The sequence below is a fragment of the Sebastes fasciatus genome, chromosome 10 (genome assembly GCF_043250625.1).
Source record: "Sebastes fasciatus isolate fSebFas1 chromosome 10, fSebFas1.pri, whole genome shotgun sequence".
NCBI lineage: Eukaryota > Metazoa > Chordata > Actinopteri > Perciformes > Sebastidae > Sebastes > Sebastes fasciatus.
Genome location: NC_133804.1, coordinates 28,001,094 through 28,028,029, shown reverse-complemented (window position 1 = coordinate 28,028,029; position 26,936 = coordinate 28,001,094). Strand labels below are relative to the sequence as shown.

Here is a 26,936-nt window from a genome sequence, read left to right as displayed (position 1 = left end):
CCCCATTCATGTGGCTGACTCTCTCCCTCTCTCTCTCTCTCCTTCTGCTGAGTCTTTCATTTCTATCTTCATTCTCCGTCCGTCTCTCTATCACACAATCAATGCACTGTGAATCCAAATCTCTGTGTCATTCATCATCTTTCCTTTTGTCCACTCTCTTTTTCACAAGGTTGCACGTTCTATCTACATTCAGTGCTTCAAAAGAAAATGAATGTGAAGTAGGTTTAGATGGTCTTCTGACAATATAGGTATTTTGATGTATTTCCTTTTGTTGTATACCTGCGTGGGACTTGGTCGGCCTTTAAAGTGATTTACAGTCATATTTCATGACAACCATCATTACCACTATACCATTACTGAATGCACAGCTTTCAGGAGCTTTCAAAATACATTTCCTTCTTTGTTGCGATCACGATAAACACCAAAACAAATGGGTGACAATTTAAAGGAAAAAAACAAAACACAAATTGCAAGGTGTTGTTTCACCACAAGCCTCGCTTCAGTGCTTCTTGGCACAGATTCATCAAGTCTCTGGAGCTCTACGGAGGGATGAACACCATCCTTCCAATAGATATTATTTGGTGTTTTGAAGGGCTGCCCCCTCTTAGTCGGTTAGTCATTGTTTTATGCTTTTTTTCATGCTGAATGACTTATTTCCAGGAAACTTATGAGCACATCTCTGGTAAACACTAGATTTTAAGTGGTGCTTTTGTGCAATTCTTGTGGAGAAACTCAGTTTTTACGGATCTATCGATAAAATATAGCTAACAAATGTAGGGCTACAGCAGCAGAAGACCACCCGGTACTAGCACCGGCCACTTTATTAGGTACACCTTGTACCTAATAAAGTGGCCGTTGAGTGTATAATTAATGAGTAGTTCGCAATAAAAGTATTTTAAAAAGTGTTAGTTAGTTAGTGTTTCAATGGTGGTGGTTAAGTGCGTTGTGTAAAGTGCAACACACATCGACAGATTATAATAGATATACTACTGCTGCAGTAATCTGCATTATTCCATACATTACTCTTATATAAATGTTAAAGGTGCAGCGTATACCCCAAATATCATTATATTGGACATATAATTGTCAAATTTACTGTGATAGCTTCGTCACCATAAAAATCAAAATGATTCGTGAACTCTGTCGTGCATCTGTGGTATTGTTAAGGGAAATATTTCTAAAATAAAGACCACATTTCCCATTAACCCCACTGCTTAGATCCACAAAGAGGATCTTTGGCTGATCTGGGTTTTCTCTTAAAAGAATATAATGTTGGAAGTGATTTATCAAAATGTCGTAAACTCAATCTCTTATCTTCTACTGAAATCTGAAACTCTGAAAACGTTAGCTCCATTTGTGTTGGAAGAGCAGCACCAATCCCCTCTAGTTTTGTACTGTAAAGCAATCCAGCAGATTTCCAGCCAAATCGACAAGGTGGCACACAATGTTGAAGTCAGTTTAGAGACGGGGTTCGAGCTGCCAATCTTCTTGGTGGTGGGCTTTCTTGTTTGCAGTGTTTATTCTAACGTTTCAGCCTCAATATGGACATGATTTAGTGATGTTAAAACATTGCATGTTGCTGCTTATGTTAGTTATTTTAGCTGTTGACTCATGCAGTGGTACATTATAGCTTCCAGCTCCCAGAGTTAGTTAGGTCTTTATATCCAGCTTGTTGTACCGTAACGTAATGACAAACAGACAAACTTTGATTCAGTCATACTGTGCAGGTCCCTGCATGACGCTGCAGTTTTGGAAACAATTTATTTCCAAAATGTTATGTATTTTAGGTAATATGTGAGCATGATGGTATCCTTAATAGAATATATACTAAAATGGGTTCAAATTACTCAGGACAGGAAGATTTAACCCTTAGCTGAAAGCAAAACAAGGCAATTCAAAATGCTTTACACAAGACATAAAAGACGTTAAGACAAGAAGAACAACGCAATATAAAAATGCAATACAAAGAGACGCATTTAAAAAGGATTTAGGAGTAAAATAAACTAGAAAAAAAACTGAAATAGAATAAATCAGATCAGTCTTAATCCCTGAGAAAGAACTGAGAGTTGGAGCAGAGTCTTCTGGGAGTTTGTTCCAGATACGTGGCACATAAAAGCTGAAAGCTGCTTCTCCATGTGTAGTTGTTACTCTGGGGACAGTAAGCAGACCTTTCCCAGACGACCTGAGAGGTCTGGATGGTTCATAACGTAGCAGCAGATCAGAAATGGTCTTTGGTCCTAAACCAACAGTCGTATCCATTCATTGATTTGTTCAATGCAATTAGCCAGTGCTTGTATGTGACCATAGTCACCTGGTGATATTAATAGGGTCGTAAATCACAAGTTTCATCATGATACGATATTAATTCTTTGGACAAGGATACGATATTTGCTGATATCACAAAGTCTGCCACGGTACGATTTTGATTTGAACCAATCCAGGGGCATGCGATCGATATGAGAAGTTATCATATGCCTTAACAACAACATTTATACTCACAGAAAGCAAATAAAACATGATTTGAAAATTGTATTACTGGGCTTGGACAGAAATGGTGACAAAGATGTACCATGGGAATTTCAAAATAAAGGTGCATCTTAAAGATGATATGTATCAATGTTTTGATGTTGCATCGATGATATTGGAGCGTTGATCATTGAATCAATATATCGATCCAGATCTATGTATCGTTACACACCTAAATATTAATATATATAAATCTATGTGTCGTCTGCATAATTATGGTTAGACATATTGTTATTTTCTATAATCTGAGTAAGTGGGAATACATAGGTTAAACGGAAGAGGCCCAAGAATGGAGCCTTGGGGAACTCCGCATGTCATTTTTTACCAGTCGACACAAAGTAGTCCCTATCATTCAGACAGGATTTAAACCAGTTTAGCACTGTGTCACACAGTCCTACCCAGTTTCCCAGTCTGTCTAGTAATATGTTGTGGTAAAGGTGAAATACTGATGTTCCATTCATTCATTCATTCATTCATTCATTCATTCGTGAGCGGAGCTCAATACAATGTAATGGCTTCACTATTCTTTGTTTATTCACATTGATTTAAATGTACATAGTCTTCTAGTTTTTAAACTCTTAGATCAGTTGAGAAACAGTTGCAACACATGTGAGAGCCCGTCCTTTGCGTGAACGTGTTTGTATGACGGTGAGACAGATGAGGTGAAAAGGAAAGACCGACAGAACTGGTTCGTGTTTGTTTGTGTCTCTCCACAGTACGTGGGTCGATGTGTATATCTGTAGTGTTTCTGTTACTGTGTGTGACAGTTAGATACAGACAGTGTTTGTGGGTCAGTCCATGTGTGTGTGTGTGGGTGTGACTCTGATTGCAGCAGAGCAATAATAACGGTTTGAGTTCATTTGTAACAATCAGACTTTACTTAAACAGCATAAATCACAGGTCTAACGTCTGACATATACACACATTCACTTGTAGGCCCAAACAGTACAACTCTCTAGACACCAACATGTGTCTGCCCATATGTATGTGTGTGACATTAGCCAGTCTCAACCAGGTAGTTGGTAGCCATAATAATGCTCAACAATGAATGCAATAGCTATGTCGACCTCCCACAAAGTCTCTCTCACACATGCACGCATGAATTAGAACAATTCCATTGACTTCCATTCACTAAACCCTAAAGAAACATACACATACAGTATTGCATAACACTCAACATTTCTCTAACAGGCAACAACAGCTGTCAGTGTGTCAGTGTGCTGACTTGACTCTGACTTGCCCCAAACTGCATGTGATTATCATAATGTGGGCATGTCTGTAAAGGGGAGACTCGTGGGTACCCATAGAACCCATTTACATTCACATATCTTGAGGTCAGAGGTCAAGGGACCCCTTTGAAAATGGCCATGCCAGTTTTTGTCATTGAACGAAAATTGTGACGTGTGAAACTGTCTAATATAGATGTAATTCCTGAGGATACTGGGCTGTTTTGTAGTTTCCCAGGACTCCCCCATGAGTGCAGAGCTGCATTAAAGAATACTCGGCCATGTGGGAGTCCAGTAAAATATGTAACTTGTTGAGGAAAGCCACAAACAGACACAGAGAGCTTTCAGCACTTTTCTGACCCCACACTGAGCCAGAGCTTCGATTTATACTGACTGTAGGCCCACATGTCACCTCACTGTAAATAACACAGAAAGATTGTTTCCCAGAATTCAAGAGAAGACTGAAGACAGACACCCTTACTGTAGATGACATCACCATAACTCTACAACAGCATTAAGACTGAAGGTCAGGTTTCAACTGCTACAACACTTTAACAGATTTATTTTGAAACATTTTATATCTACCACTTGAAAAAAAAGTTCTTACAAATGATTTACAGCATGAAATGAAACAAACTGATATCTTTAAGGTATAGTGCATAGTATACTGAAAGGTAGCCAGACTTGAGATACTCTTACTTCTGTGTATATATTGTAAAAAAAAAATCGCCTGAAAAATGATTGCCATTGTACATGAATATCGACATTTCTGAAACAAGAAAAGTTTCATAAAATATGTTTCATATCAGCCTATCAACTACTTGGTTAAGGTTAGAAAAAATATCGTAGCGTTGTTTTACGTAACGTTGTTTTACGTAACGTTGTTTTACGTAACGTTGTTTTGCGTAGCGTTGTTTTGCGTAGCGTTGTTTTACGTAACGTTGTTTTACGTAACGTTGTTTTACGTAACGTTGTTTTACGTAACGTTGTTTTACCTAACGTTGTTTTACCTAAAGTTGTTTTACCTAAAGTTGTTTTACCTAACGTTGTTTTACGTAACGTTGTTTTACGTAGCGTTGTTTTACGTAGCGTTGTTTTGCGTAGCGTTGTTTTGCGTAGCGTTGTTTTACGTAACGTTGTTTTACGTAACGTTGTTTTACGTAACGTTGTTTTACGTAACGTTGTTTTACCTAACGTTGTTTTACCTAAAGTTGTTTTACCTAACGTTGTTTTACCTAACGTTGTTTTACCTAACGTTGTTACAAAGTTACACAAAGAAACACTGCTAACATCACGACACATCTGACAACATAATTCATGGGATAATGTTACTGTTCATTATAGGGGGAAAAGGGAATATTTGAGCTAGCTTGACGACTGTTGCATTTATTTCTTTCCTCTGCAGTAATCATCACTGAATTTCAACCTATAACCTTTGCATTACAAGTCGTTCTTTCTGCCCTCTAATCTTCTGTTCTTCCCAGGAAACTATGAAAAAAATTGTTTAAAACAAGCAGTCTGGAGTTTCACCATAAAAGTGCAACAGACATAAAACTGAAAGCTTTGTTGAGGAAAGACTCCGACGTTTTTATCATCCTACACACATGAATGTAATTATGGGGGACATTACATTTGTTTAGTGGTTTGACTTTTGTCAGTGATGGAGTGCAGTGTGTATACGACTCCATTGTGCTTTTACTGCTGAAACCCACCCTGTCAACACATACACACACACACACACACACACTCACACACACACACACGCACACACACACACACACACACACACACATACACACACTCACACACACACACACACAAGCAGGACAGACGCCAGTTGCCAGGTTTTTTAAAACATCCTTTAGGGAAAATAAAGCATCTCAAATCAGAGCCAGATCATTAGTCCGATCTGTAAGAAGGGAAAAAAAGGTCAACAATCAACAAAAGCTTCTATTCTCTCAAAGCTCCGACTCAGAAGGACTACCATATTTCCTCCTCCGGCCTCCCCTCGTCGTCCATTTTTCATTTTATTCCGTCTTTTCCTCTCCCTCCTCCTCCTCCTCCTGTCCTCACCTGTCACCCACACTTGTTTTCTCTCCTCTCCTCCTGCTCCCATTCTCCCTCATTCCCCTCATGCCTCCTCATCCATCTCCTCCTCTCCCTCACTTCTCTCCTCCATCCTCCTCCACCTCTTCCTCCTCCTCCTCCAGCTTTCCAGGGAGCCGAGTCTGTTTTTGATTAGCGTTCTCATGTAAACCTAAATTGTGATTAAACAAACACTGTGTGAGTGCATTTGGCCCCGTATCAAGTTTGCCCCTCTCTTAAATATATGTACACACACACACACACACACTTACACACACATATAAGCAAAGCCAGAGACAAGTATATAAGTAGACATGAACAAACAAATGCACGAGGTATACAAACATATAAGCAAATATGCAGACGCAAGCAGAGACACAAATTACTGAACTATGTATACACATTTAGCATGCATAAGAATACACACATGCTATGTATTCATATTCATAATTGCACACGTTAAGACATGCAAGCTCAGTCACAATCAGCACACACACACACATACATGGATATACAGTACCCACATCCCTATTGCCCGTTAGAGTAAACAGGTCAAGAGGAAAAGTTTGAACTACGTGTACTACGTAGCAGCTCCGTGACTACTTCCCCCATCCAAGCTCACCTTTATTTGCGAGGTTAAATTACTACCACATGCAGCCTCTGTGCTATTTCAGTGTAAGCACATAAAAATTCTTTGCCACGAAAAAAGAAAAAACCTACAGGCCCCCAGCCTCCCACGAACATTTCATAGGTTCTGGCCCTGCAGCGAGCTAGCTAGCTGTAGCTCGCTGCTAAAGAAGGCAGCTGAAAGGGAAAAGGTGTTGCTGCCGTGAACTTTAAGACCGCCTGCTTGGTGACCGCCTGGCTGCTGAGAAACACTTTGGCTTGTTTTATTCACACATAGGAAGACACACATAGGCCTACACACACACACAAACTGTGTAATTTTTGGCCTCTTAACTGCTTTCACAGCAAGAGAGACTTAACTTATACATTCTTATTCATACACTTTGCAAAGTGTTTAAGAATGAGTGCTTGTACGATAAGATGAATAAACGTGAGCAAAATTAAACATCAAAACAAAAGAAACAAAATCATTTTAACAGCAGGTATTTCAATATATAGAAATAATATTATTCATGTTCCCTCTGTTAAAAAAAACAATCTCAGTGAAGCAAGAAGTGCAGATGTGAGCGACAGAGACCTGAATGACGACTAAGACTGCACGATTCTGAGAACATATCTAATGGCGATTATTTTGACTGATATTACAATTGCGATATTAGAAGGAATGATAATTTTTGCATCATTATTCTCATTGAAAAACATATTAAAATGATTATGGCGTGATTATTGTGGGGAACTGTACCAAACAAAGATGTTTTCCTAAGTCTGTACAATATGATGTGTAAGCCAGGACATCTCTGCAGCGTCACAATATTTAATTTAAAATGGTATTTTGACTAACATTTTGGAGAAAATTGCAGTAGGCCATATTGCGATTTCAATAACATTTTGAATAATTGTGCAGCCCTAATGTCGACCAGCCAAATGTCAGCATATAGGCAGAGTCAACAGGAAGGCAAGAGAAAGAAATCTCACTGGGGAAATCGGGGTTATTTAATACCCTAACTTTCGTTACGGAAACAGTGTTTCTTGTTTAGATGATGCTGTAGACATCAGACAACAACAACAACAACAGTAACCCGTTTAATTAAGTGTATATAAAGAATCACATTATCTACTTTAATGTTAGAAAGTATTTTTAGGAGCGCATGAAGGAATGTATGAAACTTTTGAATGAAACTTCTCTCAAATTACATAAAATTATCTCAATATCATTTACTGTCTCTCTCTCTCCCTCTTTCTCTCTTACTCTCTCTCTCTCTCTCTCTCTCCCTCTTTCACTCTTGCTCTCTCTCTCTCTCTCTCTTGGTTTTCGGTATCTCTGCAGCGTGTATTTATCTAAATATGTCTTGGGACAAAATCGCACTGCTGTCTGGGCTGTGGGAAACACACACACACACACACACACACACACACACAAGCCGCTAAGAGCAGCCTTTTTTAGAGAAGCTCTGGTCAGGTTCCCTCTGTAAAAGTACCTTTAACTTCCCCGAATACCAGTGAATTTCAGTGTGGGCCCTGTGGTGCAGCTCCATCCTGGAGCCTATGAGCCTCCTAGTGCAGCTTCATGCCAGAATACCTACCGCCATTTAAAAAAAAACTTGTTTTAGGAAGCAATTACGCCGAGTGCGATTTTAAGATTGAATGTGAGTAAGATTGATAAACTAAAAACGCTAACACACACTGTACTGCTGTGCATGGGCCCTGTGGTGCAGCTACACAGCAGGTCCTACAAACCTTGTGGTGCAGCTGCATACCATGGTTTGTCCTTCTGAGTCATGTTTAATTATTAGGAAGTTCTGTCGTGGGTGTGTGGTTTAGTATAAAGTTTGTCATGCACCGACACACACATGCATACACACTCACACACACACAAGGACGGAGAGAGAGAGAGATGTAGAGATGTTTGTTTCTCGCCAGCACCCAGTGGCGTGAAAACCAAACAAAGGGCCCGGAGCCCAGTGACAAGAAAACCATCTTTCAATTGCTGACAGCAACACAAACAACAGAGCTGTTTGTTCTGTTGGTGCGTAACAGAAAGAGATTGCGTAGGCTATTTAAATAAAAAGAAGAAAAAGATTTAAGAAAGTAAATGAGTGAACCAGCCCTTGATGAAAAAGAGGAGACACAAAGGCAGTTTACGTTCACCCCTCACCCTTCCAGACCATTCCCACCAATCGCCACAGAGGCCCCGTCTGTCGCAGCCAATCACCGGCCGCACAGAGTACACCCACTTCCTGTAACACTAACCGAAACATTCCAGCAGGTAAACTATGGCAGTCGCCTCTAAATGGACAATTAGCCAAGATTAAAGGCAACCTCCTCGTCTTTCTCCATTAACTTAATTAGGAGGAAAAGACATCTCGAATGACCCCCCGCTCCCTTCAGCCTGCCCTCCCTCTCTCATTCCTCTCTCTCTCTCTCCGTCCAGCTTCTTTTCCCCATGACTTCACCAGCAAAGTTGTATTTACAGTAACTGGGGAGGGTCCACACTTTCACATCTGGGAGCTCCACTGAAGCATTTGGAGGTTAAGTGCCTTGCTCAAGGGTAACCTAATGGTGCTGGAGAGCATGCCTCATTATCGTCCACTCATCAGTGCAGGGGTTTAGACTGGCAACCTTCCAGCGCCTGATTTGTTGACTATTAGACTCTTGCCGTCTATTTTCATTCCGCTTTATAACCATCGTTCCCTTTCTTACTCCTGTTTCATCCACTTTCACGTCCCCACAGCTCTCTCTTTTTTACCTAGAGCTACACTTTAACTTTTTAGGAACTTATGTAATGCTGTTTTCCAGACATGTAGAGATTAACCATCATTCTTTGGGACACTTTGATTGGATAAAATGCTTCACCAGCATCCCTCTGGACAGGAACTCACTTCTCTTTCCATTACGCTTCCGAAAAACCCCTTTTAGGCTGAATGTTTGGCTGCTGGTGTCCCTGCTGTGATGCATTTTATAGGGTGCAGTTAGGACATTACGGGAGCGCAGCAGTGTTAAAGGATAGGAAGAGGCTGAAAACTAAAAAAGACACAGGAGTTTACAAGCTTTACTACCCTACAGCGTGTCAGCAAGCTGAAATCTCATGGCTAGATTCTTGGTTAACAGGTTTTCTCATCAGTTTTTTTTATTGTTTACTTAAGCATTTTTATTGCATTGTATTTCTTTTGCAATACCGCACTATAAACATGAATTTTAAATAAAATTCTAAAACACTGTGTAAAATTAGCACAATTAGAGAAGGGTCATAAAGCCAGCCAGCTGAGTCACTAATGTCCAGCTTGCTAACAGTAGCTAACATTAGCCATCATGGTCATACCAGACCAATGCATCATTTCCATTGCATGGTTCGGCTCGACTGAACTCACTTTTGGTACCAGGTGATTTTCTCTATTTCGTTTTCCACTGCGGATATTACCCCCTCAGTGTAGGCGGGATTGTCAGCTGATGAAACTGCTGTGACATCAACGTCACCGCCACAATCGCTGAATCCTTTCATCAGCAAGCAAACAGAGGAACGTCTACACTTTGTCAATTGAACGACGTAGTGTACGTGGTGTATGACGCAGTTTTGTGGGCTGATAAAACTGCAGCCGCTATTGACGGTACCTTGGCTACCTACAAATGGCGGGTTTGTGCAGGATGTCTCATGTCAAGCGAGGCACGATTCTATCCGGCCAATCTGCAGTGTTTTAACTCCCCCTTCTAGTATCGGCTTAGCTCACTTGGAAACTCGACCATGAAAAGTAACAGGTACTATCCATAACCTTTGCGAAAGAAAATGCTTTTATGTCCATAAATGTTGAAACATGCCCAAAAATCACCTCCTGCATTATGTAATACTCAGCATCTGAGGCCCTCCTGGTGGTGAAGAGAAAAGGAGAAATATGTCTGGAGTCAGACGTTACTCTCATTTTTCTTCTTCATCGCACCCCTCTCCTCTCATGCAAACCAATCAAGTGTAATCTGAGCTGCTTTAATGATGCTGCTTCATGAGTATCACTGGCAGTAAACCAGCGCTGCTTCAAATGAACACACTGTGCACTGGGGGGCCCTGCACGCAACATACACTCACACACTTTCACAGGCACACACACACAAACTAGCAGAGCAGAAAGTGAAGATAACAGGATGAGGCTCAGTCTGGGTCGGTGTTATTAGACAGGAGACTAACAGCCATCAAGTCACTTAGCAAAGTAAACCTCGCTGATACGCTGTTATGTGCACTGATGCACAAACAACCCTGATGGCTTGCATTTTTCCATCCGAGCCATCGTGATTGTTGCTTTTCAGACCAGAAGTTCATTGCCTTTCTAGTAAATATATTCTACTCGGAGCTCCGTCTAGTGTGTGTCTGGGTGCATGTGCTGTGAGACCACAGTCTCTGCAAACTGTGGGGGGAAACGACCACAGACTGCACACACTGAAACCCACAGACTCCAGTCCACGATCCATCTATCTCACCATCCCTATCTTTGTTTTCTCTCCCCCCCCCCTACTGAGCACCTAGAGGGGTCACCAGGACTCCAGTCGCTCCATCCATCTACCCGCTCCCCTTCATCCTCCACCAGCTTCCTTTCATCCATCCATCTCCCTCCGTCACATGACCTCCCCAATACCTATCGTCCATCTGTCTTTGTCAGGCACTCGCCATCCAACACTTTCCAATAAGACACAAAGCCAACCTCTTCGATTCGAGCTTTCGAATCACACGCTTTCGTGCACCTCAGCAGGATCCAAGACTTTGGTAAGAACTATTATCCAGCCTGATACCTCTTGCTCTTACCTCCCACCCTCCTCGAGAGCAAAACCTCCAACCCATGCCTATTTTCCCTTGATGCTAGTCCAGCTCCTTCCCTCTCCTCCCGTCTCCAAACCTCAGACCACAGAGCTTTAATAGGGGGGTTAAGAGGTAATTCCTATCACACTGCCATCATTTAATATCTAACCGAGGCTGACAGAGAGGAAGGTTACGAACCCAAACCAGAAACCCACCAGCAAACCTCCCCGTCTCCTCCTTCTTACCCTCCTGCTGTTATTCTCTCCTTCACTCTCCCTCTGACATTTCTGCCGTCAATCTACCTCCATGACTTCCTCTTCTCTCATCTACATACTTTGCTATTTAGATTACCACCACTTCCTTAATTCGCAGAAAAACACAGCGTGGATTGGATAAAAAGCGCCGAAGAATGGACGACAAAGATGAGAAAAGTGGAAAAAGGAGAAAAAATAAAGTGCAGGAGGAAACTCCAGACACTGTAATTTAGATTGTGCTGATGGCAAAGTAGGGATATAAAGAACATGAGATTTATAATGTTAAGTTTGGAACACGTTCGCCCTTTTCCACTCTGAGTTGTCTGAGAGCTCGAGGGATCCATATTCAACCAGCGATAAATAAGAGCTATCGAGACCAATTACGGGTTTTATAGAATAGTAATCCAGGCGGTGGAGGAAATAAGACTGTCACTCATGAAGAACAAGAGAAAGGGTTGGAAATAAAAGGTAAACACAGTGTAGATGATGGAGTATGTGCGATTTTGCATCCCTCGCTGTGTGTGTCCCCGATGTTCACGAGGGGGGTTTGGACCGTGTGTGATCCTGGAAGCCACAGTTGACGTAAATGACAATTTGCTTTCAGCCGTAACGGTCGACTCTGCTGTCTTCAGCAATACATCACGCACCGCAAATATATGAAACACACGATCGGTCTTAAATAGAGGTCTCACAGCGAGCACCCCGCTGAGAAGATTTCATCTTTCTGCGGCTTTTTCTGCCAACACAAGAGATCAGATTGAGAAAGCTCTGCGGAAAATACGATTTATTGTCATCACCATAAACCACCATTATTATTATTTCTGTATTTGTTGTAATTGTTCCTTTACTCTGTTTCAAAATAAAAGTTTCAATGTCAAAACAGTGATGTTTTGGAAAGAGAAAATGCACTTTTGCATTTTTTTTCAGTGTATTGCGAGCCTGGAGAGCGTATTGTCACCGTCCAAACATGTGTTACAAAACGTCCACTTTTTATGAGATAAGGAAAAAAATGCATTTTTTAGATAATTCAATGACTTTTTAAGAGGTTTTTTTTCACTTAACACAGGAAAATTGCCTGAGCCCACAAAACAGTAAAATATGCAGATAGAGAGTTTTCACTGGACAGCGATGATCTATTATTTACTGTAGAGGAGATCTGTGTTGATGTTGGAAGATGTGATAGAGGAGAGGCAATGTACCGTAGATTTCATGGTTAATTTCAAAGCTATTGTGAGGCAGCCTTTTTTGAGTATCAGTATCACTGCCTGCAGGCTTGAAAGGTGGCTGTGAAGGTTTCTAAATTGCTCCTTTACAAAGGACGGCAGCTAGAATAGATTTCAATGGCCTCAGAGGCTCAAAACAACGTGTCAAAAATGTCGACAGAAACTTCTCTGACACACCTGCAGCATAATCCACTGCCAGTACAAGTGATCAGTTACAATCCCAGTCCAACAATAAACCACTAAATCTGCTACTTCCAGCCAAAGCTTTAACACTTTGACTAGTGTATGCTGTGTAATAGAGTAGTGTATGGGGAGGCTGTAGCTCAGTGCGTAGAGCAGGTCGTCCTTTAACCAGAAGGTTGGTTGGTTCGATCTCCAACTTCTACTGTCTGCATGTCGAAGTGTCCTAACTACTTAGGATGGGTTAAATGCAGAGGTCAAATTTCATGTATGTATCTGTAGTAGGGCTTGGCAACATATCAATATTATACTAATATCGTGATATGACTAGATATCGTCTTAGATTTTGGATATCGTAATATCGTAATATGGCATAAGTATGGCCTTTTCCTGGATCTGAAGGCTGCATTACAGTAATGTGATGTACTTTTCTGAACTCAGACTGTTCTAGCTGTTCTATTATTTGCCTTTACGCACTTAGTCATTACATCCACATTACTAAATGGTAAAAAATAATGTGATATTTAATTTTATCCATATTGCCCAGCCCTAATCTGTATGTATATGATGAATGCAATAAAGTTTATATTTATTTAGTTAGTTTGTTGTGGCAAAACTAAGACTAGGATTGGTAATATATTCAACATACATACCAATGGCGTAGAAGTGGATCTTCTGTGAGACATTTCTCAGGACATTTTGATATATTACGACACATTATGACGCCGCAACGACTATGGCTCACCACTGGAATACACTGTAACTGAACCCAAGCTTCTCTGCGAGGAAACAAACTACAAACTTTCCAGACCTACTTTTTGTTTTAGACTGCAGGGATTGCATTTTTGATACTCAAAAGCTTTTCAGTGGAGTATTCATTTAATTTCTGTTGCTCTAAACAGCTAAAACAAAAGAACCATTCACAGAAGAATATACTTTTTCAAAGAAAGGAAGTTTAAAGAAGCTTCCAGGGTGTTCTGCCTCGTGGAAACATTATAAAAGGATATGAGAGAAGTGAGAAGTTAAATGTCCCAGCGCTGTCACCCTGTCCTGACACCTCGCACCACACACACACACACACACACACACACACACGAACACACTGATATGCAGATACAGTATATCAATATGGTGCATGCATACACACACTTAGATAAATAAGCTCAAGAACGCATAATAAAATGACTGCAGACATACAGTCAAAAGCAAGCATGCACAAGAGGCACACACACACACACACACACACACACACACACGTGTCTACCTCTAGTTTTACTTGAAGGCAGCCCAATATAAACAGCCATAAGGTTTAGAAGGTGTTTCAACCTTCAACCTAAGCTGACACAGCCTCTCTGAGGATAAGACAAATAGGAAACCTGAGTGGAAAGAAAGAGTGCAGACAGAGAGAGCACAGGGGAGAAAAAGGAGGACAGGGTGGGTGCACCGATGGTATTGAAAGAGAGAGAGAGAGAGAGAGAGAGAGAGAGAGAGAGAGAGAGAGAGAGAGTATGTCTAGGAATGTGAGATGAAAAAGAGAGTGAAGTAGAGCAAGTGGGAGGCTTCTCTCCATCAGTATGACCTGCTCCTACACTCTGAACGCTCTGGGAAAACTCCATATTCCCGAATAAAAATTCCTCACAGGTCCAAGCAAAACATTCGCTCCAGGCACACTTTCACCTCTTAAAAACCGTGCGCACACACACATGCACACACTCCTTTTCACCTCTCCACGGGAGCACAGAGCGGCACTGTGACACCTGGCGCGGGACTTGAACCTTCAACCTGGATAAAGGTTCTGACATTGCACCGTGGCCGTGTTTTCACATGGATCACGTAACACATCAAAAGGAGACAGAAGAGAGCAGAGGGAGAGTGAGGGAGGGAGAGCCAGAGAGAGATGGGAGATTCGAGGATGGAAAAACAAGAAAGGTGTACTCACAGTCGTCCTAGTTTGGGGTTGGACTGGAAGAGAAGCTCTGGAAGGAACTGGAGTTTGTTTCTGTTCAGCCGACTGTGGAGAGAAAAAGAAAGAAAGTTCATTTAAATTGGTTTCACTTGGTAAAACTCAAAGAGAAATCTCAGCATGAGCAGAAAAGGGCAAAAACACACTCTCATAAATCATTCTGATTCATGCTTTTGTGTTGACTGAACTATCATCAACCAGGCGACCGGATCACCTTGAGGGTCAGCGGATTCAAAGTTCAAAGGTCAAACTCATGGGAAAGTCTGTCTGGTTTCCTGTGATCATGACCTACAGGTTATCATACTGTGTTATGTGAGTGTGCGTCAGCTACAGGTTATCGTGCTGTACACTCTCTAAAGCCAGTTATCGCTATCATCCCCGCATGTGCTTTGACCTGGGAGTGAAAGGAGGAACAAGTTTAGGTTCCTGACGTCTTCCAGTCGTCGGCACTAAGTTGAAAGATGTGTTCAGTTAAAAAAAAAGAAACACTCTTTCCTGGATAATTCACTAAGCTTAGGACATTTTCAAAATATTTTGTTGTCACTTTATGTAAAGAAGAAGACCACATGACCATAGGGGGTTACAAGAGAGCCCCATGCACTACTGTGTTTTCAGATGGCAAAAATAAGCCTCATCGTATCGGCCTAATTTGTCTTCAGAGATAGGTGTATCGTCCCAGCCTTAGAAAAGAGTGATAAAAAAAATTAACTCATCAGTCAGAGGACCATCGCCAGCACAAATTAAACACCATATAATTCTTAATTAGGCTATTAGACTAACAGTAATGGCCAATCAAGTGTAATCTAGGCTTCAACTCATCAGCTAGTTGGTTGCGGTCGCACAACCTGCACCAGAATGAATACGTCTTTCTGTATGCATACCCATGAGTATTTATCTTTATATGCACACCACAAAAACTGAAAACAGCAGTATGATAGGCTGGCTCTCATTACTTACCAGATGGATAACAGTAAATATTACAAAACAAGTTAAGGACAAATCTTAATTAAGACCCTCTGGATGCACTGTCCTCCACGTTGTCTACGTGGTTTTGTAATCTTAGTTATATTTTAAAGGCTCCAAGGAACTTGTTGGGACATGTTTTTCCTATGATATGGGACTGTTTCTTAACTAATGTTAAATGAAAACCAATGCCCTCTCATATTTTACATGTTAAATACCATTCCTTGTTCGAGTTGAACTGAGGATGAAACGAACACATGGCATTATTTACAGAGGAATGAGAGGCAGAGGAAGATGGAGAGAGTGAAAGAATGGTGTTGACCAACAGGTAGACATGTGTGTGAAGGTAAAGTGACAGATATAGTGTGTTTCAGCGTGAAAGATGTGTCTGCTTGTGTGTGTCTGTGTGTGCAGGAAGAGGGTGTGGTTGGCTGCAGCAGAGATAGATGAGGACAGCGTGAGGAGAGGGAGTGAAAGTGTTATCAAGCTACCAGAGCATTTGGCTGAGAAACGAGGCGTGGAGAGGAAAAAGAAAAGACAAGGAGGGTGGGGAGGGGGGTCACGGGGTCACTAAGTAGAATCTGTGCTGGAGAAGACACAGACACCGACCTTTTAACCCCTCTGATAATGATAATAAGACCCTGACTTTCACTTCTGTGTGCACCAATGGAAACAGAGTTGCAGCCCAAAAAGAGATATCCTCCATTTGAAATAATTGACCCTTGGTCCCAGAAAAATAACCGCTGGTAGAAAAGTGAAAGCGCCTGATCGGCTACTGTTACAGTTATGAGTCATTTTAAGATGTTCGCTCATAAAACATTTCTGGTTTTCAAGAGAAGAATCCTTTGTGTATTTTCAAATAATAATGACGAGTTTCTTCTGCTTGGAACGTTTGATATATCCCCAGACCACAGATCCAAAGGGCACTATAGTTTTTAAATTTGGAAAATTATCCCTATTAGTCAGAATCACAGTAAAGTCCAGCAGAAATGGTTTGGAGACGGAAGGGAACTAATCTCAACGGGCCAGTTTACCTCAAAATCCAGAAGTTTGATATATATTTTTGTAAAGAACAAAATAAAAACGCACATGTCTTGAAAAATCCCCTTCTGTTTGCCATCAATTACAACCTAATACGGGACGCAAATCAGCCACATTATGCCATTTCAGGCCAACTCTGAGTCTTTGTTTGTGTCTTTTAAAAGGCCACACGAGTTGAAATGACCATATCCATGACTTTATAATTCATGTGTTGACGTACATGAATGTCCTCACCCAAGGAGATGACTAGCTAAGCTCCATGTTTTTCACATTTTGACGCCATAAATCACACAGACTCAGCACTGCGACCTCTCACCCCTCAACTCTCACCCCGACAGATACAACATCAGAGACCCTGTCAGCTAAGCATGTTAAAAAGCATTTCACTGTCACTGAAGTGATAAATATAAAAGTAAAGACCCTGATTATTACTGTATTATCATCACTACAGCAGTTTTCTTTGATATAGTCAACCAAAACAGAGAAAACAGACTTTTGTTTTTTCCTTAGATTGACGATAGGACGGTAAAGTCATCCGTAAACTATGTGTATATATATATATATACATATATATATATATAATACTTTTATTGTAGGGTGGTTACTTGACTAAGAACGAGCAGACCTACTCTACTGACATGCAACTTCAGCTATAAATACATAACATTTGCACAATGTCTTACAAACGAAATGCCGTCTCTTGTGAGAGTTTTTACACACAGCTATGTTGCCTCCTAACCTCTCCCCCCAACTAACCCCTCACCTCTGACCCATCCTGACATACCGCATGAAAGAGCCTTTTAACATTAAAGCAGCCCATCACCTCTCGTTTTCACTATCAGATGTGGGATCTCCATTAACAGACAAGATACACATGTTGCTGCCACTCAACGTTTGCCGTCACCTGCGTTGAATTAAGTGGTTTCGTCTGTCTGTACATCTCTGTCACATGTCTGTGACAACATCTCCCGTCTTATCCTTGCTCTTGCTCCTCTCCACAGCAGACAAAATCTTTAAATCTATACAGTTCCCATGCAGTTTTTGTAGCATCACGTCTTTAAGTTACTAATATCGACAGACAGGGGCAAATGCAATAGCCTACTGTGCTTAAATAGCTAAGAAACTGACATTATCATATCAGTGAGGAAATTCTCAGCGCCTGTCCAAGCCTAGCGATGTGAAATAAACACTGTGAAGACAGCCAAGTTCCTACGTTTAGAAATGCTGTCCTCGTCAGTTAAGACCTCCAATATGGCAGCTATTACACCTAAAAGCCACCTTTAAAAATAGCTTTAAAAATAGAGTTGATTTTTAGGAGATAGCGTCTGACAATACACAGTGTGTCGCTCTCCGTTTTCATTTCATGCCACAGCATCATAAACACTCTGTACAGCCGTCTTCCTGCAGAGCTGTCTGTCTGTCTGTCTGTCTGTCAACCCTCCAACACAGAGTCATAAACATGCAGGTGTGTGTGTGGGAAGTGTTGTGTTTTGCACTGACACCCTGATTCTGTTGACTAGAGCCTTGGTGTGAGCTGACGGACACACACACACTGAACAAGGCGATATCTGTGAGAGATTCCAAGGTTATATGTGAAGTGGATGGATTTGAATATCATCCAGGTACTCTCTTTGTGTGACTGCATGCGTGCTTTACAGAATACGAAATGGAATAGTAAGTCAAATATTTCCATGTGCGTCAAGTCGTGTTTGCTGGCGTGCATGTATGCATATTTATGGATGTTTATGAGTGTGCATGTTTGTAGCCTGGTGGTGTTTTTTACATGCCTGAAATACCTTTATAGTTTGCATCAGCGGTTTGGCATTTTTCTCACTCACACACAACAGGTAGCAGAATAAAATGGTGCACTTACAGTCTCTCTAGCAGTCTGAGGTCTTGGAAGGCTCCTCTCTCGACGACGCTGATTTGGTTGTCCTCCAGATGACTACAGCGATGGATATAAAAAGAAAAGAGCAGTTAGAATAGTTGTAATTCCTATCATAAGCAGAAATACCATGTGACTCTGTAGGGAATAACAGTCGAGACAAGGGAGAAATAACATCAATAACAGTGTGTCAAAGGAGGCAATAAAAACAATCAGTAACCTTAGATATTTCTTTAAAAATGACTTAATTTAAGTGCGAGACAACCATGTAGTTGGGAATACCTATCCACAGCCAGCTTTCTAGGGTGACCTGGAGGTTCAAACCAAAGGCAGAAACAGCAGATTAATCTCATTTTCTGGACAGTGCAAACATCAGCTGCTTGCCAGAGAGAAATAGAGAGATTTCAAACATCGAGAGAGAGGTTTGGACTTTTAAAAAATTGGTTGTATAAACAAGGAATCAGTGCACTGCACAAATGAATCTGGCATCAAGCAAACGTTTGAAAAGTTTAAGACACGCAGCATTTCACAAATGTCACAATCAAGTGAGCCAAAACAAACAATTAACATCCCATCCCTCTTCCACCCCTCAGTGGATATCCTCTCCATTTCTCTTTCCAGTGCTGCTCCCAATGTAATGTGTATTCCTCTTCTCCCCGCTCTGAGTGTGTCTGTCATGTTTTGGGGGCGATCTAAGGTTTTCCAGATGGGACGAGTAAAGGAGAGAGAACATCTCCACAGATATCCATGTTTATATTTTCTGTCTGAGGATGTTAAGAGTGACATCTCCTGAGAGAGAGGAGGGGCACGGGGAGATCGAAGCGAAAAAGTAGCTGATGTGAGAGACAGAGGAAGAGAGGAGGGAAGATGTGAAGGGAAAGGAGAGAAAAGAGGAGGCAGAGAGAGAGAGAGGACACAGAGACTCAGATGAAAAGATGGATTGAGTGAGTGAAAGAGATATTAAAAGAAGACAGAGAAAGCCAAAGAGCACTAAAGAAGCTGTATCAAAAGAGAAGACGTCTGGCCTACCATGTGGACTTTGAATTGTTTTGGCATGACCATCCTTTAAATATTCTTTCAAAGAAAATGTTTAGACAGACGTGCAGCTGTAATACAGCCATTAATCTGTGGTCTGTCATACCGGCTCTCTCCACAAACACACATGCAAACACACACACACACAATCTGTTGGACTGAAGCATGCACTTGGCTGAAAGATAACAGACTCAGATACTCAAACATGCATTCATGGACATAAGGAAAATAACTTTTATGAGCACAGATGCATAAATGCATGCATGCTTATTCACTCACTCCGGATTTTCCGATAGGGCTCTTTTGAAAAATAAAAAAATACCAATAATACAAAAATCGAGGTTAAACAATGATTTACAACATCAATCATGCAACACAACCACTCTGTATAACCACCTCATTGTTTTACTTATTTATTTTCCTAATAACTTGAGGAAATTCTGGTGCACAATGAGAAGAGAATTTGCATATTCTCCCCATTTCTTCTCTTTTTTGTTTGTAAATTAATTTAAATTAGGGCTGTCAATCGATTAAAATATTTAATCACAATTAATTGCAAATAAAAGAAAATTTTTTATCTGTTCAAAATGTACCTTAAGGGAGATTTGTCAAGTAATCAATACTCTTATCAACATGGGAGTGAGCAAATATGCTTGCTTTATGCAAATGTATGTATGTATTTATTATTGGAAATCAATTTACAACACAAAACAATGACAAATATTGTCCAGAAACCCTCACAGGTACTGCATTTAGCATAAAATATATACTCAAATCATAACATGGCAAGCTCAACCCAACAGCTGTCAGTGTGTCAGTGTGCTGACTTGACTATGACTTAACCCAAACTGCATGTGATTATCATAAAGTGGGCATGTCTGTAAAGGGGAGACTCGTGGGTACCCATAGAACCCATTTTCATTCACATATCTGGAGGTCAGAGGTCAAGGGACCCCTTTGAAAATGGCCATGCCAGTATTTCCTCGCCTAAATCTAACGTAAGTTTGGAGCGTTATTTGGCCTCCTTCCCGACAGGCTAGTATGACATGCTTGGTACCAATGGATTCCTTAGTTTTTGTTTTGTTTTGTCTCGTTTCATATGATATCCAGTATCTTAGTATCTTTAGTTTCACATGATAAGATGATTCATTCAAGCTTTAAAACTGAGCCAGCTACAAACTCAGAAATCCCAAGTTGCGTTAATGCGTTAAAGAAATTAAGGGAAATTTGGTGAAAATAATTGAAAAAAAAATTGAAAACAATGTACACATCCAGCATGCTAAGATCAGTTTATACCCAGAAACACTCAACATATGCTACAGAAAGTAATAAGCATTGGAGAAAAACGTCTGAATTCTTAGCTAACGAAGGCAAACACACACTGCCAGGCATAAAATGCATATTGGACAGAAGATGCATCGCCATACAGTACACATCCTGCACTAATGAACAATGTCATGTGTGTTGCAAGCACCTCCAAACACACATACATGTGCACAGTCCTGACTGCAGCCCATCAGTCATAATTTACAGCCCAACCAGCATTACTATAGGATGTTTATTATAGTATTGCTATATATTCTCCACCCTGATAGAAAAGTGTATCTCTTAAACTCCGGGGCAAGCTAAGTCAAGACATAACTTTGAGTAACAATCAGACTTGATTCGTCCAAATGAGGGACCAACCGCACGCTGATTTATTGAATGGAGTTTAGAAAAGCAGGGGATCTTAAGCCAAACACATGTGGGGAGATGCTGGCATATTGTTCGGATGAGGTATTGTTTTTATATTGCTCTGTATTACACATTAGTCATCGACAGGAGGATGGAGAACGATGGAGAAAAGGAGAGAAAACATGTATTGATTTCATGTGTGTGGGGCCTGGTGTGTCTAATAACTCTTTCATTCAACCGTATTAGAGAGTCTTAGCAACCATCATAAAAAGCACAATGATGTCACGCTACCTTGTGGCAAACTCAGAGCACTTGGCGTCTGAAGGAAATAAGGAAATACTTGAGGGGATATCAACTTCACTTGTTGTTTACACACAACGGGTGAAACCACATTAGCGTTCCCCCGGCCAAATGTTCAATATCAAGCACAAGTTTTCACCTACATCTAAATTTGTTTGGAATTACTCAATTGCGCCACATGTCTGGAAGAAATCTCGCGATGTACGGCTGCCAAAGATATTACGCTAAGTGTTGCGCATGCAGTATGAATGCCGAGACAAGCTGTGTGTGTGATTACAGCAAGACGGTCTGACCGTTAACATTAAAGTATATTCAGACTGCTGGATTGGATTACGTGATTTTAAATCAACACAATATGTTAAATTGGATTACAGCAGAAAGTCTGATTGAGGTGTTTTAATGAGGTCATATACTCCGTTTGAAGATTTAAAAGAGCAATAAATAAGTCCAAATGAGTGTTAATGTACAACCAGATCATTTAGCAGCTCACAATACACCTGATATACCGGGGTTTCCGCCAGAAAAGTTGTTAGGATTGACGGTGCAAGCGTGCAGGAGAACAGAGAGAAAGACGTTGTGTGTTCAGCTCTCAGTACTTTTGTAGCTTGTAACTGAATCTCCTGCTTCCCTGTTTGTATTTTCAAATATCTGCTTTATTTTACTGTTCCGCTTTGAGCTGCATAGGAGTCGTGTTAAAGTGTTGCTGATGAAAACCCAACCTTTTCTGATTTTGTTGCTTCATAAAAAAAAGCTTTTACATAAAAAATAATGTGGGACTTTTATTGTGATGAATGTAGGAAATTAAATAATCCACTGTTTTACAGCCACTCCTTTGACCACTAGTCACCTCAAGCAGGTAGCCCTGTTGTAGTGGAGACGTAAATCTGTGCCGTGCTGGGTTGATGCGCCGAGTCATGTATGGAACACATTTTAGTTTAAAAAAACATCTTAAAAATACATAACCTTCGATGCTTTGGCCCGGCGAGGAGTCAATTTAGGCCCGGTGGGCCGCTTGCAATACACTGGTGGAAACTCTGTTTATAGTTTAGTTTGTTTGATATGTTTAACAGAAGTCAGATTATATGTAATGGGAGTCAAGTATTTTATCAATAATTACTAGCCTGTATGTAAGCATGGGCACCCGATTCGGTTGTTATCAGGCCATCAAATGGGTCTTCTCTGTCGCTATAAGCACCATGGATATGGGTCAGTAGGGGCCTGCTATGCCTACTACGTTGTAAAAATGAAAGTAAAACTTAAAAGCAACACGTTCTAACAGCGTATTTTGGCTTAAAATAGGTTTCAAAAGTGAAACTGAAACATAATGCTTGTGAACACAAAGACAACTACATGTTGTTTTCACACGGGATGCAAACCCTGGCCTTCCGGGTGAAAACCCAGTGTTTTGCGTCCCATTCACCGACCCCATATGGAGTTTCCCGACATCTACAGCACTGTTTACTAAAGGTCGCTAGAGGTCTCTGTTGTGTTCTATTACACCTTTTTCGGTGATCGACCATGTGAATAGATGATAAAACCTAATATTGGGTGTAGTAGGCCCCTATTGCCCCACATCTATGGTGCTTATAGCGACTGATAACGGCTATTTAATGGCCTGACAACAGTCTAATCGGCTGGTATGGCCATCGAGGAATACTTTTTCTGCAGCTATTAAGCATCCCTGGGAAGAATGTTACAAGCATTTAACTACATGCAAACTTTTCCCATGGGATGGATGTAAGTGACCAGGAATCCCAGAACTGGGCATGGTGTGTGCGTGTGTGCGTGTGTGCGTGTGTGTGTGTGTGTGTGTGTGTGTGTGTGTGTGTGTGTGTGTGTGTGTGTGTGTGTGTGTGAGTGAGTGAGAGAGGAATGAGCGGGAGATATAGAGGTCTGGTAAGTAACAGTAATACCTACAGATAAGGGAAAAGGCTACACTCTGTGACCTTGTGGCTTTTGTTCATCCCTTGATATCATATGCAACGATGTGTATGCGTGTGTATGCGTGCGTCAGCGAGAGAGTGTGTGTGGGTGTGTGTGTGCGTGAGTCTGTGTGCGTACTTTCTCAGACTATCTTCCCTTTCCCAAGCCATCTCCTCCCCATTTCTTTAAGAGATTTAAAGTGGGGAAATGTCACAGCAGTTTATCACCAACCACATGAAACAAGCTGCTGGCCCACCACATGCAAACACACACACTCTCTAACACACACACACACACACATACACAGCCTCTTTTTCCTTGGTCTTTCTCACCCTGTCTAAAGTGCACCGGATGCACACAAATAAAGGTCTCTCTTTCTCCATTTTGCTCAAACACACACACAAATATTGATAAAAACCTGAAACGGACATGTTCATAAATCCACCACGGCCCTCACAAGTATGGTTATAGTTAAACAAATGCACTAACAAACACACACACTTGCATAAACTTATTTCCACTCCTCAGCGTAGTTTGAGCTGGGAATGTATTTTTATCTACCGGTCTGGTTAAAACAGAGTGAGGAGGGAAGCTGCATGCAGCCAACGGTGATTATAGTTATTATAGGCCTAACACACACACACACACACTCATACTGTACGCACAAGCACACACACACATTTGAGCCACTTGAGGCAGAAGAGTGAGTGAGCCCTTATAGTCAATTAGGACAGCTGAGAGGAGACGAGGAGTCACACTCTACTGAGTGCAGCCGTTTAGATATGACGAGTTAGACAAGCTCGAGTAACATCAGCATGTTGACTTTAGCACGATGATAAAAGATTACACACATAAAGGCACACAATTAGAATAAAAAAGGTTCATACTTTGGAAAAAAAACGTCCATTTGAGACGTTTACTGACAGCTACATAACATACGTTTAGTCTGTAGTCAGTAAATCCTCTTTGGAAGTAATTTTGCCTTGAAAGAGACTAGTTAAGCTCAGCTGCTTTAAGGTCCTGACACACCAAATTTGGGGTCATCGGTGAGCGTCTGTCTGCCTAGTTTTTTCGGTGTGTCCTGCACCGTCGGCTCTAGTCTGCCCGTGTCTGAGGTTTTTCGGCCGATTCAGCGTGTTGAATAGGCGGCGTAGCTCGTCGGTGAGAGAAATCACTCTGTTTGGCGGTTCAGCTTAAATGAATCAGTGCACGAGAAGAGAAATGGATGTGAGGAAAGCAAGCCAACGAGTAAAGTCAAGAGGAAAAACATAGAAGGCTCTTCTCATTTTTCATCTCATCTGATCGTTCCAATAGACGGATATTTTCACAACGACATGGCCATCTGGAATGAAACTAAGTGGTGAGTGAGAGTGGTGTGAGAACGGCCGGCAAACGCTGCTTTATTTCATGTACGTATCATAACAACGGCTTGTATATCCACCGTCCTCGGCCTTCCAGTTTCCCTTTTTGAATGATGAATACAGTATTACCGCCGCCTGCTAGGTGTGGAGAGTTATTTCCTCTCACGTAGGCTCAGAACGTAGTGCTAACTGGCCGTCGGCTGTAGTCTTTGCGGTGTGTTCAAATGCAACTTGTCGGCCAAGACAACGGCGACGTGAGGTGAAGCAACAGTCGGCCTTCATCACCGCTAGTTGTTTGATGTCGGCTTGGTGTGTCTCGGCCTTAAGCCGACTTTTAAGGCCCCAAAAACAAAACAATCTCTAAACAGATAGTTGGAATAACCAGTTATGACACATCATGTTAGTTCAGGTTGGACATGCATCATGCTTTAAGAGGAGGTCTCTTTGTGGCCAGTATGCGCAGGATAAACAATTAGTGTAGAGTGAACATAAAGTCTTTCAATGGAGGCTACATATGAGCATGTGCATTATGTGGGTATCTTGTTCAATGCATTCTGTTCTTTGCACTTGTTTAAAGTTTACTTCCACATTGGCAACACTGTGAAAAGTAATGGTTTATTTGTTGATAAATGCAGCGTATTCAAGTCGTACTTTTGTAGTTTAACTAAATGTACAAAGCTTTATATAAATCCCTTTTGTGCATCTTTTTAATCTCACATGTGTGTTACTTATGTCTCATTTTCAAAGGCTCTCTGGTATCTCCAGATGTCCCAGTATTGCCAAACTTTAAAAATTCAGCATTCTCTACATCATTATTGTTCAGAGAGACATGGGAGTGCATTTCCTAGTTATCTTTTCTTTTACTGTTTCACATGAAACATGACTCACACTTTCTCTATCTACAATAAAACTGCAACATTTTCTCAGCAGTTTGATCTCTGCATACCATCATATCTGCACCAGTTTAACATCTTGTTGGTTGTTTAATAAAGGGGAAACTTGCCGCTTGTTACTGGCGTGTCAGCTCATAATTACTTTATTATTTAACCTCGTAAATATTCAGTAATTAGGAAATTCATCTCCTTGGATAAGACATTCGTTCTCGCCCGCTCTGAAATCCCCCATTAGGATGGGAAACTTTATTTTATAGAGACGTGTTTCCCCTATAGCCATATACAAGCCTATTAGGTAAATATAGCATTTGCCTAATTGCTCCAGCATGGCAGCTTTTTATGTTAATGGAATTCCTTGTAAAGAAACGAATATAAAGTCACAATGAGGAAAAAGAAAGAGGTCATAATAGATCTGCTGGTAGATTCAACATGAAATCCTCGTAACTAAATTAATACACGGGTCGTTTGATAGCATCTCATTGGAGCGATTTTGTGTGGTTGAGGTCTGATTATACGATATGATTATTATTTACACAACTAAAGCTATTAGGCTGAAGAGAGGGAAAGATCACCTACATGGTTAAAAGGAGCCAAAACTGCCTGTTGGAGATGGGGTGCAAAGTCGCAAGCTTTGTGTGCTTAAACATCTACTCTGACATAGTTTTTCTTTACTGCAACATAACAATGTTACACCATAGAATAAATGAGTCCACGTTGCTTAAAGCTGCCTTCACATGATAAGAAATTTGCTCCCTGCGCACCGCGAAGTTGGGCGCAGAGCGTTGCAGGCGCAGAGCCTTGCAGGGGCAAAGCGCAGCACAGGTATAATATGTTATCAAAAAGTGAGCAAGGAACGGCATACACTGTTTCTAGGCAACAACCAAAGTTGCAGCTGATGTGTCATTGGTTGCGCTTTGAAAGGTCAGCGGCAACTGAGGTCAAAGTTGAAATAATTTGAACTTTGAGCGCAGCGCTCTGGCAATTTCTACGCCAAGGG

General features: G+C 41.1%; 1 protein-coding gene across 1 annotated transcript in view; it reads right to left on the bottom strand.

Annotated features, from left to right (window-relative positions):
- The window catches only part of slit3 (slit homolog 3 (Drosophila)), a 303,920-nt gene that overhangs the window by 255,133 nt on the left and 21,851 nt on the right, over positions 1 to 26,936 (bottom strand). Inside the window, exons 3-4 of the mRNA XM_074649244.1 lie at positions 18,742 to 18,813; positions 14,841 to 14,912 (exon numbers count right to left, since the gene is read on the bottom strand). Coding sequence (XP_074505345.1) covers positions 14,841 to 14,912; positions 18,742 to 18,813 — 144 coding nt within the window. The remainder of the gene's footprint in view (positions 1 to 14,840; positions 14,913 to 18,741; positions 18,814 to 26,936) is intronic.